At 44.5% G+C, this 18,401-nt stretch overlaps 1 protein-coding gene across 2 annotated transcripts in view; it reads left to right on the top strand.

Moving 5' to 3' along the window:
* LOC119433115 (WD repeat-containing protein 76) overlaps positions 1-18,401 on the top strand; it is a 37,637-nt gene that overhangs the window by 9,141 nt on the left and 10,095 nt on the right. For both annotated transcript variants that reach the window (XM_049658895.1, XM_037700258.2), the window contains exons 8-11: positions 2,941-3,094; positions 6,982-7,134; positions 11,879-11,994; positions 16,994-17,092. In XM_049658895.1, coding sequence (XP_049514852.1) covers positions 2,941-3,094; positions 6,982-7,134; positions 11,879-11,994; positions 16,994-17,092 — 522 coding nt within the window. The remainder of the gene's footprint in view (positions 1-2,940; positions 3,095-6,981; positions 7,135-11,878; positions 11,995-16,993; positions 17,093-18,401) is intronic.

Below are 18,401 nucleotides of genomic sequence, written 5' to 3'. Positions count from 1 at the left end.
TGCTTCTTTTCTTTCATCTGATTTTTGACACACACATTGCCATTGACTTAAAAGGGTACTGACATGTCTTTTTACACTCTGTTTTTTTTTTTTTTTTTTTTTTTTTTTTTTGTTAAGTGAAGGTTATGGGCCTCGAAACCTCCAAAAGGTTACTGACAAGCCTCAAGGGCGCCCTGAATAATTTCTTATAATAGATTTTGTACAAACCTGTTTTGGTGTTGCTTCCCATTTATGTCTTCCCAGATACGAATTGAATATCGAATACTTTTCAAGTAGTCTTCAAATAATAAACAGCCATTATCACAATTAATATACAGTATAGACTACTTATAATGTAACCGCTTATAGTGCAGGACCGGATATAGTGCGGTCTTTTCAGACTCCCATTAATTTTCCCATAGCACTCCATGTATACATGTATCGCTTATAGTGCAGTTGCGGGAAACGAAATACCGGTTACAGTGCGGATGCCTGGGAGTACGGAAGTCATCGGAGATGGCGAACGCTCCCCTCAAACGGGCACACCAAGGAGTGCCCGAGGAAGAAAGAGAGACGAAGTTGGAGGAGAAGGGCACGTGGTGCGAACGAACAGCCAGTGAGGCTGAAACCCGAATCTTGAGTCCGAGTCGTGAAATATCACAGCGCGCATAGCGAGCGAGGGCCGGCCAACGCTCGCTTCGCGATAACGGCAGTAAACGAAACTTCAGGGAGCGGGCAGGCGCCGGCATGGCATGGTGCAGGGCGCACGCGGCGACCGTGGAATGTGAGGGAGGAGGGCGTCAGGGAAGCGGATTTCGCCTCGGCAACTGCGCCGCTTCGGTGGCTCCCCTCGCCCTCCCTCGTAGCTCCCTCACTTTCGACTGTCACCGTGCGCGCCCGCCGCCGTGCAGGCGTCGCCGCTACAGACTGCCTGGCGCCAGCTCCCCGAAGTTTCGTTTTCTGCCGTTATCGGGAAGCGGGCGTTTGCCGGCGTGGGCAGTTTCGTTGGCTGGCCTGGGACAGCGCCGCTGCTTCCCTCTGCGCCGTAGCCGCAGCGTGCAAGGTCAACACGTGACTAGAAAGTAGAGGAAGCATGAAGGAGAAAGAAGGGTTCACTGCGATTTTCTCATCATGGCTACGGTAGCGTGGCTGAGACGTCAGCACGTACACGCATCTTCCGGCGCAACGCAGAATCGGCGACCTTGCCATTTGAAAGAGGGTAAAATTGCCGCCGCGTTTTATTTTTCTGTCTTTTTTTTTGTTTTGTTCGTGCGCGACATTGAGCTCCTAAGCTTTTACTCTATGGCGGCGCCGGAGGGGTGCCGCCGCGTGAATTATTTCGAATTAACGAGATTCGACTGTAAATTGAATGCAAACGTTCTAGCCGCATTCCTCGACTGTTGCATACGCGTGGCGGCTCGGTGGACATGTTTTGCATATGTGCGGGCCTTGAAAATTGTTGCTTTGATTATAGTGCGTTACCGCTTATAGTGCGGATATTTGCGACTCCGGCAATTTACGTTATAAGCGGTCTACACTGTACTATGATGTCCGCATCTCTGTATTCTTAATGTTAGCAAGTTTCTGTCATTACATACTATGATATAAAGCATTGTTTATTAAATGAACACTAAAGGCAAATAATAAGACGAAGTGGACAGTTGGAATATGTACTTCAGAGACCTCGCAATACTTGTATTGTGCCAAAAAAGGACTTGGTTTACGATAAAATTGTGTCTGCATACCTTAGTGCAATTCAACTCGCCTGCCTTTGAGTGGGGACGTTGCACACACCATCACCGTCCTTTATTGCCGCCGGTGAGTAAAATGGTGCCCCACAGATTGCGCCACGGTTTTCTGTGCAGAACGTAAACAGTGCGGCCATGGAGAAACCGAGCCAAGACAGAGCGTTGGATACGTCACTACAGCTGCTCTTGGTCAAGTGGCGGGGACCGTTTAGGAAACCCGCGATATCACATGGATGTGGCATTCTGTGCTACTTGCAGTTTATGCGAGTTTCGCGAGTCAGCGAAACCAGTGAAGCACTTCGCGATAACAAAAACTATTGAAATGCGAGAGCTTGGGCAGTGCTGAGTGGAAAAAACTAAACCATTCGACCACTTACGTCATTGTCAAGGGTAACGTTGACGAGTTTTTTTTTTTTTTCTAAAAAATCAAATAGAACTGGACAAGTAGCGTTATCTTCCGTCTTATAATGCAATACAATTATCTTTTTATTACGAGTGGTAGAGTACTAGTTACAGATTTATTATGAGGAGTGTCTTCGTCATTGGGCTAGTACTACTTGAATGTCCTGGGGGAGTTTGTAATCGTACGCTGCATTCACCTCAGTGTCTTGATTACTAAAGCTCTCATTGCGATAATATTGATGCCTTAGACCTTCTCGTGCACTAATCTATCACTTCAGCTTGACTTAATATTTGCCTTTAGTGTCCCTTTGCACGGGTGGAGCATTAGAAGCAAACAGTTAGTTTCTTCGCATGCACAGGGCTCTTCAGACAGTGCGAATGATCACTGTACAGCCTGTAAAATATCTACCTAAGCAACGTAGCCTGCTCCACTATGCAATTTGTCATGTTTGATTTCTATACCATGCTCCAAAGGGGTGAAAATTTACCGTACTTTTGCTCCAATTCTATGTTAATTTGGGCACAGTTGACGTTTTAAAATATTAGAAAAGTATTAGAAAGCTATTCACATTTACGAATAGTGACTATTCAATTCGTTATTCAAAAGTTTAGAATATTTGCGCACCCCTCTAATAAACCTTGGTTTCAAGTTAGCCACTTGTCAAGGGCAGAAATAATGGAGAATGAAATGAATCGTTAACAATACAGCCCCTGGTATACAAATTACATTAATAGCAGAAGCTCATGGTCAGCGATTGCTATGTGGGTGCGTGTGTGTGTTTTTCACAAGGGTTCACTTCCTGCTTTGCAGAATGCTTGACAGGATGATGAACCTGCAAGTTGACGACACGACTGTGCAGAAAGTGGTTCCAGCTCGCATCACGGCCATGGTTGTTCACCCATCCCTGACAGCCACTCTTGTCTTTGCTGGTGACAAGCTTGGAAATTTTGGATTTCTGAAGCTGGTAAGTAAAATTAAACAAGTGGTTTTCACATGAGACGTCACTAAATCACCAATGGCTTCTTGAGGTGCTTACAGCATCTGGTTGCATGTATTTATTATTGCCTTGGTGTACAAACCGCATTTTTTTTTCTTTGCGCAAGGGTCAGGGATGGCCAAGCACTGGGTGTTTTGGGGGTTTGTTTGTGCTTGGCAACAACTTTGAGTCTGCACATATTATGTAGCGAAGAAACGTGCTGATGTGTTGGAATTACACTCGAATCTCATTATAACGAAACGGGATAGAAGTTCCCCTTGAATTCCCCATAGAGATCCATGTATTTCAAACCTTGTTTTAACGAAGTGAAATTGTTCTGTCAATGGATTGCACGCCGAGAACATCGCTTTCCGCAGGGTTCGGCACACGTTCGCCATGACAGTTAAAAACTTCCTCGTTGAATACATCATCGAGCTCACTATCGCATTTCTCCACTGACCCCTCTGTCTTGCGCGTGCCTGGCTGCGCAAGCCAGCCACGCTGTGTGAAATATTAGTGTATACACCTTCGCGCGCTGCACAGGCATGCGCAGCTAGGCGAGGCCTCCGAGACCTCCCGGTGCAATCTTGGCGGGTCACGCGCAAGCCTGCGCGAGTCGCGCCATGCTGCGTAGCTACGCGCCGCGGTGCATCAGATTAGTGCAGCTGGGCCTGGCCTCTGAGACCTCCCCGGCGCAATCTCATGGGCCATGCCCAGGTCGTGCATTCGCTTCTTCCTCTCCCTGCGGTGTGCCACGCGGGCTAGAAGTTGAGCGTGGCCTCCGAGGTCGCATTGGCAACTATGCAGTCTCGCAGGCCACGAGCCAAGCCGGCGCGGCGAAGTTCGCTTGCCTCCTTGGTCACACAGCGGAGCGCTGTGCTGCGTGCCACGTGCTACTCGGCCACGACGAGCCAAGTGGAAAGCGGACGTGATAGAATATCACAATGGAAGAGAAGGCAGCCTTCTAAAGGCTGTCGCTTCAGGTGCCGAGTTGTGTTTGGCGTGTTGCACATACCCAACATTCTTTTGTTGTTTAATTCAAATTTCATCGCATGCATGGCCATGTAGCGGTTCCGCGGGCTGCAATGCTGTCTTATTATTTCCTTGTTTACGAATTGTGCAACCCATTGGCCATATATTGCAGTAAATGGCAATAATGGATATAATGAAGTAACGGATATAACAAAGTAATTTTGGCTCCCTTTCAACTTCATTATAGAGAGGTTCGAGTGCAGTTTCATTGCAAACTTATTTACAGTCGGACTTCGTTACAGTGAAACCGCATCAGACATGAAAATACCGTATTTACTCGAATCTAGGCCGACTCCGATTGTAAGCCGACCCCCCAAAAGTTCGAAGCCAGAAAAAAAAAAAAAAAAAAAACGTACCTCGAATGTAGGCCGAACAAAAAGCGAGGACAGCATTGCAAAATGAAACGGCATTTATTAAATATGAACATGCCGAGCTCATTCTATGTCACCATTGCTGCTAGCCTCGTCGCTATCTTCCTTATTGCTGACATCTTCAAACAGTGCACTATATTCAGTACCATGAAGCGCGTTAGAGATGCTGCACTTTTCGAAGGAGCGCACAATCAATGTTCCTGGGTAAACGCCATCCTCGTTGCGGCGCACGCAAAAAGCATCTCCCGTGGCCCCCTTCAACGACAGACGTTTTTCTTATCGATGCCGAAGTTCCGCCTGGCTTGAATGTTTGACGATGCCTCTACGGCTAGCATAGCTACCGTATTTACTCTATTCTCACGCGCCCTCGATCGTAACGCGCACCCGTTTTCCGTGACGAAAAAAAAAAAAAAAAAAGTCCTTTACAGTACCGCGTATCTTATGCTTTCAAACAGAAGTACAACTTTCTGTCATTTGGAAAAAGATTTCCTCCCGGATGCACTGAAGTTGCAATGAGTAAACAAAGTCACAGTTTCGCCCGAAAGGCGATGCATCGAATGCGATAGCAAATTAGTAGATCACTATACGAAGTAAGGATAGTAGTTTTATCGGCCGTATAAAGTTACAAACATTCGCTTACTAAATAAATTCACAAGCATGGTGTCACGTGCGCACAAGCAAATATGAACACATCTCGCTCGTTGACCGCGGAAACGAACTGTCAAAACGCTGGAAGCGCGGCGAGCGAAATGACCTTCGTGCTAGCATGCAACACAGCGCGCGGCGGACTTTCCCCAGTCGCAGATTGCTTTCAAGATAGGGCCAAGGCGATCGTATCGCCGAAGTGGATCGTCGCAGATTACGTCCTGCTTCGGTCCACTGAAATCGTTCAGCATTGCTTTGCTGGCAAAAATCCTCTCCTTCTGTTTGCGCCAGTCTCGCAAGTTTCGGATTCTCCGAACGCCCATGATGCGGCCTGATTTCCGTCCGTCTCCGCACACATGATCACTTTCCTTTTAAATGCGGCATCATGATGAACTCGGTACTCCATGCTGATAGAGCAGACGTAGAGAATGTGACGACAGACGGTAGACTATTGCCTAAGCACACGGAAGAAACTGTGGCATGCTACGGTAGCTAGGCGCGCGTGCAAAGCAGCCATTTTGAAATGCCGACGGCAATGTGGTAACGCAGATTTAGGGTCGTGTTAAAAGCGCGCGTTTGATTCGAGTAAATACGGTATTCGTTAGAAAGCGGCACTATAGTGGCATCGCCTGTTTGGTGCCATTTTACGATAACGCCACACGGCGCGCTAAAATGATACTACCGATACGAAGCAGGTCAAAATGGCGACGTCCCTCGTGTACTTCAGTTGGCTACTGGCGTGGCTAGTAGCGACTGCAATACTGACTTTTCTAGATGGCGCTAACTATGCAATGTATATTAGTTTCAGTTAAAAACTGGCGCGTTTTTTAAAATTCTCGAATCTAAGCCGACCCTAGAGTTTCGTGTATGATTATTTGAAAAAAACTATCGGCCTAGATTCGACTAAATATGGTACCGTACTTTTATTTTATCTAACATTCATTATAAGCATATATTCACTATCTATGGGTTGTACAGAGATTTAACTGTAGCAGGTTAGTGCTTGCAACACTCATTGCGACATCACTGCAACACTGGTGCTTATTCGTTGTGGCTACTTGGACTAACAATTCTGAAGCATTGTGCCTGTTCACCTTGTCCTTGTCTGGTCACTTGGTGAAAAGTGTCGTTTAGATACCTGCCGGCATACTTTTGTGGGACGTTACAGTGAAATCTCGATATAATGAATTTCGTGACCACAAAAAATACTTTGTTACTTTTGCAATAATGTATCGGAAACGTGCGAAGAAAAAAAAATTAATTCAGCAAAGGGAATCACCTGCATTGCAAGCAGTACATCCTCCTTAAATGCGTTTATGCCAATCACAAACAACGACAAACTCCACACCTTAAGAGTCGAAATGTGTATTTATATGAAGAAGTAATCTTCTCATGATATGCATACAAACCGTACTGACAATAATTTTGTTATTAATGAGATTATGGGTCATAGCTAGGAGCGTGTTCTATCTGCCGACAAGACGAAATGCAATGCTGCAGTGTGGCGGCGATCATGACACGACGATTCTGGAGCGTGCACCGACTGTCTCAAATTAACCATGCAGCAGTGCATTTATCCAGAGCGCAGATAACGAGTCAAGCTTGCTGATAACGCCAGATTTTTCAAACCTTCGTTAACCTGAAAAAAATTATTATGAAGTACGTAGTAATGAGATTTCACTGTACTAGCTGGCCTTCAGACATTGCAGTCGGGATCAGTGATTGCCACCATGTTTGCTTCCAGCTGCATCTACTCTCTGCTTTGCCTTTTTTCTTGATCCTGCTTTGTGAACTAACTTGGGGTTAAAAATACTTCTTTCATTCCAGGGCACAAGTGAAAATGTGGTTGAGACATATACTCCGCACACTTCTGGTTTGATGTGCCTGAGGATCCGTCCCGAAGAGCCTCAGAAAATTTACTCTGGAAGCTACGACGACACCTTGCGGTGTGCCGACATTGAGCGAGGCATTTTTGATGAGGTAAACACTTTTTATTTATTTATTTATTTATTTATTTATTTATTTATTTATTTATTTATTTATAATAAGCTCTAATGAGCTTATTATTAGGGGTGTGGGAATACCTAATAGACTTAGAATTGAATCAAGAAAGGAAAAGCAGATTATCTGAAAATTTAATGCTTACAAATGTTGGGCAAGAAAATAGGGTGCTGTACCAATCTCGGGAGTCTCCGAGCATTGCAAAACACGAATGTGGCAAGTTATCAGTTACTTAGGTACAATAAAATTAAGATATACTCTAGTTTACTCTTAGTTAAGGGAATGCCAAATTAGTATGCCAGCACTGATCACAGTTCAGTTCTAATATTTTGGGAAATATTTTTATCAGTAAGATTTCTGTTGAATAAAATCAAGGGCTTCTATCCCTCTGAAACTAATGAATTGGTAACGTTCTGTTGCACTGAATACCAATTCGGTTCTCAGTTTAATAGTTGACCCTTGTTTTGCAGCAATGTTTTATTTATTTCGTAGATTCTACGCAATAAATAAAACATTGCTGCAAAGCACAGGTTTATTGGCCAATTGAAAAAAGCAAACTTGAATGAGAGAAAAAAAGAATATTTCGTTGAGTTTGAGAGTCGGCGGCTAAAGATACGCTTTCATTCTGAGTCTATAATATTTTCACATCGGTAGTGCGATGCAAAGCCAGCCACGGTGTTGCGTCCACTCCGCCCCCGCAGCTAATGGTGTTTGGTGTCGCCTGCAATGGGACAACGCTATCATGAAAAGCTCCGGCAATGGGCAGCGAATGCTTTGTCTGCCTCTCGCTTCAATGCGTCTCAGAAGTTCGGAGATTACACAACCTCCAGAACTAAACGTGCGGGAAAACAGCGCACAATGCCACGCCATCTCAGCTCGCCCGGTGTTTGCACAGTTGGTCTAAAACAGGGCGTCCAGGCTGTGTATGCGCTCAGCCACGCTGACAGCCATGCGCTGCTATGGCTGTGCTAGACTGTGCCAGCCTGTTTATTTCATCTGTACAAAAGAAACCTTCAATTTTCTAAAACAGTCAACATCTGAATCTTAAAACAATTTTTTAATGAGCACGAAGAATTACCGCATTTATTCGAATCTAGGCCGATAGTTTTTTCAAACAATCATATACCAAACTCTAGGGTCGGCTTAGGTTTAAGGATTTTAAAAAACGTGCCATTTAACTGATGAGGAAGAGGAGGAATGAACCTTTATTGTTAGAAACAGCGAGAAAGTGTTCTCTCTCCGCCCTAGTTGGGCGGCCCTCTCAGTCCAGAAAGCCGTTGGCTAATGCCGCAGCCTGGGCCCGGTCCACCAGACTTCGCTGATCCTCCAGGCTCTGTGCCGTTAACGTTGCCTCCCACGTTTCTTCGATCGCTTGTAGCGGTTCTGAGGCATCGTCTTGACTGTTTTTCTCGCGGTGTGAGCACACCATGTGTTGGAGGATGTCTGTTACATGACAATACGTATTGGCGTAGGTATGAGAATTTAGTGGGGTGCATCCGGTGCATGATAATTCCATGAACATATGTATTCGTTTGTAGTCAGTGGAGGGCAGTGGCTTCTTCCTTGCTTAGTTTTGGATGTGGTAAAGGATATTGTCTTCTTTCGAGTCGGTAATGTTGCAGTATTACGGCGTAGTTGATGGGAATGTCCTCCACCCTCGTCGATTTCTGGAGCCTGTGCGGTAGGAAATCCCGGCTGGTATGCTGTAGACAGCATGTGCTGATTCGTTTTCTGCCAGGTGTTCATGGCCTGGGGTCCATACGATGTAGGTTTCGGGTAGCTCTTGGCGTCTTGTTATCTCTTTTAGAATTTTCACTGCTGCGGCAGAGATTCGGCCTTTTTGTAGGTTTCTACATGCCGTTTGCGAGTTGCTCAAGATGATTGCTGTGTCCTTGCATGTGGCGATGCCGAGGATGATGGCCACTTCTTCCGCCCTTTCTGGATTTCTGGCCGGTATGGTGACAGCAACTAGCTCATTCCCTTGGTTGTTGGTCATGGTAATTGCATAGGCTCTTCTACCTGGGTATTTTGCCGCATCTGTATATCTCGTGTTGGGGTTCCATGAGTATTGCTTGCTTAGCGCTCGAACTCTTGCTTGTTTTATCTTTGTGGCGTGTTGCATGCATGTTTCGAGGTATTGGAGCGACTGAGAAAAAGTCACGGAGAAGTGGCAGCTATCGGGCTATCACGTGTATGCGAGTTTGTGAACTACTGCTCTTCCTGCTTGAGTCAGCTTAAGGCGTTCCAGCTGGCTGGCCTTGTGTGCTCCACTCATATCTTCCCAGGTGTTATGGAAGCCAAGTTTGAGTAGTGTCGTGGTTGAGGTTGTACTGGGAAATCCTAGTGCGCTCTTGAATGCCTTTCTGATGACGATGTTGTATTTTTCAATTTCAGCTTTCTTGAGGAGTAGATACAGGGTGCCATATGTGATCCGGCTTATAAGGAGTGCTTGGATAATTGGATGGTTTCTTGCTCATTAAGTCATCTTCTTTGGGTGGTAATACGCCTAATGAGATGAGTTACTTGTGTTAGGGTCTTCTGAAGCTTCGGAAGTGTAGCTGCGCCAGAACTGTCTTTATGTAGTGTGAGGCCAAGGACGTGGAGGGAGTCAACATGAGGTATATCGATTCCATTGAGTGTGGCGTTGGGATCTGGGGCGTTGTAGGCTGGTGGTCTTCCCCGGGTCCTTGCCTTGAGTACAAGTAGCTCTGATTTTTCGGGGGTGCACTGGAGACCGCATCTTGAGAGGTACTGTTCTATCTGATAGATTGCCTCTTGGAGGGTAGTTTTCTGTCGACCGGTTGTTGATGCTTTTGTCGATAACGTTGTATTGTCGGCGTATATTGCATGGCTTAAACCTTTGATGTCATCGAGTTGTTGCGGGAGCTTAATCATGGCGAGGTTGAACAACGAAGGTGAAATGACTGACCCTTGTGGAGTGCCTTTGTTGGGCATTTTGAATTTGCTGATGCCCACCGTAGCCGTGCGATCCTTGAGAAAGTCCTGTACGTAGTAGTAGGTCCGGATTCCGCAGTTTGTGTCTTGGAGATTCTGGAGGATTGCATCATGCTTCACATTATCGAAGGCTCCTTTTACATCTATTGCAAAAATAGAAAACATTTTGTGGGGTTCTAAGTAGTCCAAGAGGTCTTGTTTGAGCTGTAAGAGTGTATCTTGTGCATAGAGGACCTGTCGGAAGCCCAAGATTGTGTCAGGCATGAGTCCTGAGTCTTCGAGGTATGTGGTGAGGCGGGATCGTGAACCATGTGTTCGAGAAGCTTTCCAGCGCAGGAAGTCAGGGAAATGAGCCGGAGTTTGCTGATTTGTAGTGGCTTGTTGGGTTTTGGAATCATAATGACTTCTGCGTGCTTCCATTCTGCCTGGAGCTCACCTTCTTCCCAGCAGTTATTCATGTAGTCGAGGAGTCCATTTAGGGCCTTGTCTGGGAGGTTTCGTAGGATCCTGTTGGTCACCTTGTCATTTCCTGGCGACGTGTTACGGGTCAATTTGGCAAGAGCGGCGTGGAGTTCAGGAAGCATAAAAGGGCTGTCGAGGGTTTGGTTTGGTTCGCCTTTGTACGGTCATGGATCGGAAACCTTGGGGGCATTGTCTCCGACAAGTTTACGCTTGATTTATTCCAAAATTTGTTTCTCAGTTCCTGGATGGGAGTGAATGATTTTCTTGAGGTCGTGTCTTTGTTGGGTCTTGGTTTTGGTGGTTCTGACTGCCAGTTCTGACTGCTGAGTTTGTCTCCATATTCTTCTGCTTGCTTTGTCATGTGAGCTTGATAAATATGGCACCAAACAGGCGATGCCACTATAGCTTTCAAACGAAAAGTTGTGCTAGCCGCAGAGGCATCGTCAAACATTCAAGCTGGGTGGGACTTTGGCATCAATGAGAAAAACGTCCGTCTTTGGAGGGGGCATTAGGAGATGCTTTTTGCATGTGCCGCAACAAGAATGGCATTTACCCAGGAACTTTGATTGTGCACTTCTTCAAAAAGTGCAGCTCTAATGCGCTTGATGGTACTGAATATAGTGCACTGTTTGAAGATGTCAGTGATAAGGAAGATTGCAATGAGGCTAGCAGTGATGATGACGTAGAACGAGTTCGGCATGTTGATATTCAATAAATGCTGTTTTCATTTTGTGAACGCTGTCCTCGCTGTTTAGCTCGACCTACATTCAAGGCAAGCTTTTCTTTTTTTTTTCTGGCTTCGGACTTGTGGGGCTCGGCTTAAAATCGAGGTTGGCCTAGATTCGAGTAAATGCGGTACGGGATCTGAGGGGGTCTCAATATTTTGTTAGTCACAACCATATGAGGAAACTGATAATGAAGTTAAATATAGCATAGGTGTTGATAATTGTTATGTTTAATTGAAAAAGTAAACGTAATAAGGAAAAGAGAAAAGAAAAGGGTGAAAAACAACTTGCCGCACATGGTAGCCAAACCCACATCTTCCGCAATACATGTGCGGTGCTTTACTAATTGGTCTACCATTGCAGTTATCATCCCGTCCACTTTCCTGGACACTTGTGTAGACGTACAAGACTATATTTGCATTTCCCACCAAATTTTAGTGTTTTTTGGCATCGGCGGTAGCATTTCTAAACTTTTTAAGGTTGGCGGGTGTGTAATTACACAACTGAAATGTTTAGGCGCAAGCTGTGCTAGTGAATTTTTCACCACTGTTATTTAAAGTTAATCGTGCTCATTCCTGCAGCTCTATCGCACTGATCCCGATGTTGGTGTGATGCACTTTGACTGGATGCTGGACAACACAATGATCGTGGCACACGCCAGTGGTCAAGTTTCTTTTCTGGACACCAGGGCGCAAGAGTGAGTGTTTCATACTGAGGTTGCTGCTTGTTTAGGAAATAGTGTTAAACCTTATTGGTTAGACAAGGGCAGATCATGTTTGATTTTCTTTTTATGCTGTTATATTGATGAGAATACAGATGAGCCTTAAATTTGTGTCCAACACTGAAATAACTTCATTATATCCTATATTTATTATTCAATTTATTCTTCATGCTGCAGGACTGAAGGTTCAAGCAGGCTGGGCAATACAAAGGAAAATAATACTAAAGTACATAATGAAATGAACAGCCATGTACCCACAGTAATATTATCTCGCAGTCAAATTATTTGCTTCAATAAGGCAATTTCATTCATTTATCGTCCTTTAAAGGAAACAAAAATAAGGCAGACTCAGCTCCAGTTGACATCTATGTAATGTGGAGCATGCTTCTTTTGGTAGAGTATGGTTGTCATGAATTATATGAGTGTTCTGCAGTGAGCGATTACTACTGCTGTTGCGATCAATGTATCCCATGGGTCTGTCTGTCTGTCTGTGTGTGTGTGTGTGTGTGTGTGTGTGTGTGTGTGTGTGTGTGTGTGTGTGTGTGTGTGTGTGTGTGTGTGTGTGTGTGTGTGTGTGTGTGTGTGTTTGGGGCAGGGGGTAAAAACCCAGTGTCTCATACCCATGGCAGGGTACGTACACCTCCTTGAAAACCCTTGAAATTGGAAAAAAAAATGAGATTCAAAGGTCCTTAAAACTCCTTGAAAATGAATGCGCTCCTTAATTTCCTTGAAAACTGGGTTTGGGGTTGACTTCTGAACATTCAAAGTAATGAACTCTGCATCGGCGCTATACCATTAACACTCCATTGGGACACGATCCCGTATAATTCTCGTTTGAAAGTTTTACTAAGTGATTGCAGTTTGGCATGTCCACAGCCACTGACAATGGAAATCGCCATTGCCATTGGTAGTGCTAGATAAAGCCAGATTAAGTGACCAAACCATACCGCCATTTTTCTATTTTTGGTAGTTACTTTACATTCCAGCCCTCATGGCTCAGTTATTGAGACTTGGGCTCTAGAAATGCTTGGGGGAAAGCAGGTTCCAGCGATTTGGCTGAAACGTGACGAGTAACTTTGGGTCAAGCCGGACACTACCAAGCCTCATAGAGGGAGCGTGTGATGTGCTACAAGGTGATTCACATTGTTACAGTGGGAAAGTTGACTTTCAAGAGCCAGCTGAAGAGCTTGAAGCATGTGTGCAATTAAGTTGCTGCTTAGGTGCAGTGGAACCTCGTTGATACGATTCTGTGTAATATGTTTTTCGGGATAAGTTTTTTTTTTTTCTTTTCCCAATAATACAATTTTGTTGGATGATATGATTTTCGGATGATACGCTTTAGTTTTCGGTTCTCGTGAAGATCGTATCAACGAGGTTTCACTGTATAAAGAATTGCAGCTAAGAAGGAGATTTGAATATCTTTTTTGGTTTATGTTATTATTGAAGTTTGTTTCAACCTCCTTGAATTTGGGCCTTCAGCAACCAGGACATCCTTGAATTGTCCTTCAATTTTGTGTTGAATGTTATGTGTGAACCCTGTCGGGGGCACATGCTCTTTAGAAATCCACTGGCACTTAAGGCGGAGCATACGTGGTGTGTGTCTTTAAAATGTTCTGGGTGCAATCCAAGCAGTGGGACCACACAAGTTTAGTTTTGTGTGTGTGTGTGTGTGTGTGTGTGTGTGTGTGTGTGTGTGTGTGTGTGTGTGTGTGTGTGTGTGTTTTACATAAAAAATTATTATTTATGCTGAAATGAACACCCTTATTTCAGCTGACTGAAAGAAGAGATTCATGCGTATGGTTCCTTTGTTCAACATTAACCCATTAGGGACCAGCGTAATTTTAAAAGTAAAGTACCATTCCAATTTGTAAATAATTAAAGAAGAAATATACTGTGTTCCTTAGTACGCCATTTTGCTAAAAAGAGTCTTGCCAAGACGACCACATTGTAGTTTTTTGCCAGCTGCGTTATGTATTTGATTTATTCGTCGCCAAACTTGGAGAAGTGCTGAACATAGCAGGTGTTGCTGTACATGCACCTTCCTTATTTTTTATCAAGCATATCATATGCTTCACGTAGCTGAGGTTTGTGTGGAAGCTTTAGAAAGAAATGGCGTAAACAATGCATGCATGACGTTCCATATACAATACATATTTACACCGTCGCGAGAAAATTAATGTAGGTGTACTTCGTGAAGTTCGCTGCGTCTATGTATGTGCTAGATGGGTGTGCTTGTTCTGGAAGCACACACTGTGGCTTTTTTTACCGTTAATTTTCGCTGACTGTTTTTTTAATATTCTTTGCTGACTACAAACACTTCAGAGACCATTGCAGGTAAAAATATATTAAGTATTACATCAAGGTTGCTATTATTCCTACTGGTTCCTTTCTTGCTGCCGAGAAAGATGACGCTCTTATCTTCAGAGTCAATAAAATAGCGAGCAGTGTTGCATTAAATTTAGATGAATAAAAATGCATTTAGATATAATATGAACACTATTGAAAACAACAGAGTGTTTAGGCAGGATTTTATTACAAATCGGAAAATAGGTGGGAGGAAACAGAAAACAACAAAGACGATCTATATTCCTCTGGCAGTTGAGATGAGTTATGCAATGAAAGTAGAGCAACCCGCATTGGGGACCCAGACGTTGATCCCATCTCTTGAAGGGTCAGAAAATTAAAACGAAAATTTTGCCGACCAAATCACACAACAGGACGGAAATGCAAGAACAGACTGTTATTTGATGAGATGCCACCAGTGTGCTGAATGTTTCAACTACCACTGAACCAAATGCTGAATGCTTTAGTTTTGAAAACCTGTATTCATCGTAAGATATCCCCTGTAGATCTGCATCGATAATATATTTTCATCGCGCGCGCCTCTGAAAGCAACACCAAAGTCCTTCCCCATTAAATCATGCTGAACACTTCAATAGTAAGAACACTTCCCAGCAAAGAATATTTTCCACTAAAATGCTCATTTTGTTACCACAAGGTTATGAGGGCTTACGCAAAGTTTGTTTCACTCTTCGCTGCAAGCCTTCCTGTTTTTTGAAGCTCCAAAATATAGCATTCACATTTGGTGACCTACATGAGGTTTTGCTCCCACAAAGGCCCAGCGTACTTTATAAAGTACACTATCGTAGCGTTTCAATGAATAAGGCGGCACTCATGAAACTTTCACAATGTACTTGTAGTGTGAAAGTATCACCTCGCACAAAAAATCACCAAAATATAACTGTTGGATTTTTCTGGGTCCTTAATGGGTTAAGATGTCAGTGTGTAGATATCAGGGAAATTGACATCACCCGCACGTGTCCAGCGTTCTCTTGTTTTATGGGAAAGGCCAGGCACCATATACCCACAGCAGATGACTGGGTTGAATTTATCAAGAATATCAAGAAAATTTGGACATGTCAGTGCATGCAAAATATGGCATTAGTGTGTTTCGTTGGTGTTGTCATGTGGGCCTGCTAGTTAGAAATGATAAACATGGCGAGGGGTCTGGAGCTAGTTTGTTATTGTAAAGTTGAAGAAATTCTAGCCTAAACTTATACATTTGTACTTTTAATGGCTGTATGTCATTGGCTTGCATTATTTCAGCGGGCAAATCCTGACAAAGCAAATTTGTTGAATATAAACCTTGCAGCTTCCCGTTCATTTGAGTGCATCCACTTAGATTGATGAAAACAAAATTTCATGATCAGGTCTATACGAAAGAAAAGCAAGCCGGATGCCTTTTACAGGCCAAGCAAAGGGTCTTCGTAGATTTTGACAGCTTCTTGATGGCTTGCCGTGCTGATACGTGACATGTGAACTGTGCTAAATTACAAACACGTGCCTTGCACAGTGTTTAATATACATTGGTGTGATTGGTTTAATACGATTGCTGCGATCACACGAGATTGGCTTGCAGGCTTTGGGCCAGCCAAGCCACTAGCTGAAATGCGCGTGCATGTCGAGGATACATATTTTGAGCTGTGAGTGAATAAATACCGTATTTACTCCTGCAAGGCCTGCACTTTTTGCAGGGTGCCGGTTTGACTGGCTTATGGCTGGCTTATGGCTAATCACTGAAGCCTCAAACTGCACTCCAACTGCTATGCAGAATAACACAATCACTGGCAGGTGACTATGAAAATCCCTAAACAATCCTCCCTGTGTCTGGAGCTGCCCTAGTTAAGCTCGCCTCATCTGAGCTCTCTATCCTTCGTGCCTTCCATACTGTTTGAGATTCCCGTAACCTTGAAGCTCTCAACGATGGTCTTGTCCAAAACTGCATGCCACGCCTTCAATATACACATGCACACTATTTGCAGCGATGCCCTCTTCAGTGCCTGAAAGCATGTTGCAGTTAAAGCTGGGATTCACGCAACAGACCAAACTCCACAGACGAGCATTACGTGACTGTGCTGCCCAATCATGCCACTCGCAAGGACAAAGCAAGATAGGCTGCTGGCGATGCATTTCAGCAGGTCGGCCATGTCATGCTTGTTCGTGGAATTCTGTTCCTTGTGTGAATCTAGCCTATATGGCAAGCCACCGCGCATTCAACACTCTTGAAGCGCGCTGGATCAATGGATTGGTCGGATACAGTGATGACAATGACGTTGCCCCTGTTGGTGGGGCAGTAACTAGTGCCATCTAGTAACGTCTTGCAGAAATTAACCAGCTCACGGCATGGCCTGCTAGTCCAATCTTGGAGATAATACGCACGGTATGGTACGCACATATAATTTTGTGCAACTTTTTTTTTTTTTCCTGATTTGTGCGTCGCAAAGTGGGAACGGGGGCCTTAAACAAGGGCGAGCCTTACGTGAGTATATATGGTATGTGCTTTGCTGTGACCGATATTGTTTCGAATCTTGTGTTTTTGGCTTTGTTATAGCAGCAGAATGAGACTGCACTTATCTGTGAATGCTAGTCTCTTCTCAGTTGTTGACTGTGTTTCAATCTTTTGCTGCCCCTGCAGGAAGCGAACCGGCTTGTACCAACTGCACAGTAGAAAAGTGAGGACCATCAATGCCCATCCCATGAACAGCTGGTGGTTTCTGACGGGCAGCGTAGATACGTAAGTGTAGGCCATGTTGCACAGTTTGCGTTATAGGTTCTTTAGATTCTTATTGAACTTGATTGCAAGGTGCTGTTACAATGGAATCTGACTGGTTTCTTTGTACTCTTTTTGTATAGCTAATTAATAATTAATATAGTGGATTACAATGAAACTTCGTTATTATGAACACCACATTAACAAACTTTTCAGATTAACAAACTTTTCAGAAATCCCTTGCTGACTTCCTATAGTTTCAATGTAAGAATATTTCAGTACTACAAACATCAGAATACCAAAATTTTCAGAATAGCGATCGTGTGTCATCTTAACGTCTCAGTACTACAAACTAATATTCCTAAATCAGGGGGTTCATAGATTTACGTGCATTGTTCATGGCAGCCGGAACAGTAGGCTAGCAGACGACAAGGTGCAGAAAGCGGATGCCATGGCACATGGGTTCGAAAAACATAATACGACACACAATTTTTTTTTTCTTTGTCTGTTTCTGTCGACGCATCAGGTTTTGCGAGTGCATGCTCCGCCCAGACAACTGTCGCCTAGCAATGGAGGCTCGTCTCTTCCTTTGGTGCTTCTTTCTGCGGCCCTACTCACGGGGATGCCACACGGTCGCACTTTGCACTTTCCGGACTTTGTCGTTTACACGCACTTGCGCTTTGGAATAGTTCAGGTGTCTGCCTGGCCTTGAATGAGACAGCTGTGGTGTCCACGGCAAGGATTGTGGAAAACAAATACAGTAAAAGCTCGATGATACGATCACGGCTAATACGAATTTCCGGATGATACGAATTTTCCTGTGGTCCCGGCCGAGCCCCATTACATTACGACGTGCTAGAGAACGGTTGTTACGAATCGATTTTCAGCCTGCGTCGGTTGATACGAATAAACGCCGCCCCACCGACGGCCGCGAAAGAGAACAGCGCGCAGTCACGCGCTTTCTCTCCTCTTTTGGTGCAGAGGCGCGGCGCCGGACAGCGCGGACTCCGCGACTGGGCGCGAAGAGTTTGAAGCGGTGGCACTTCAAGAAATAAATGCTTTTTACGTACATGTGCCTGAGTGAGTTCACCTCTGACTCTTTAATTTAGCTACAGTCGAATCTCGTTAATTCGAACACGCTTATTTCGAACATACCGCGCACCGACAATGCTCTTAGCAGCGCGCCAAATAACGCAGCGGCGCCTCCGACCGGCATTGCTCCGACACCGCCATAGAGCAAAAGCTCAGGAGAGACCCCTCAATGCCGCGCGCGAAGGAACGGGGGAAAAAAAAAAAAAAAGAACCCGCGGCGGAAATTTTCCCCTCTCTCAAA

The sequence above is a fragment of the Dermacentor silvarum genome, chromosome 11 (genome assembly GCF_013339745.2).
Source record: "Dermacentor silvarum isolate Dsil-2018 chromosome 11, BIME_Dsil_1.4, whole genome shotgun sequence".
NCBI lineage: Eukaryota > Metazoa > Arthropoda > Arachnida > Ixodida > Ixodidae > Dermacentor > Dermacentor silvarum.
Note: the sequence above shows the minus strand (reverse complement) of the source record. Positions and strands in the feature narration are given on the sequence as shown.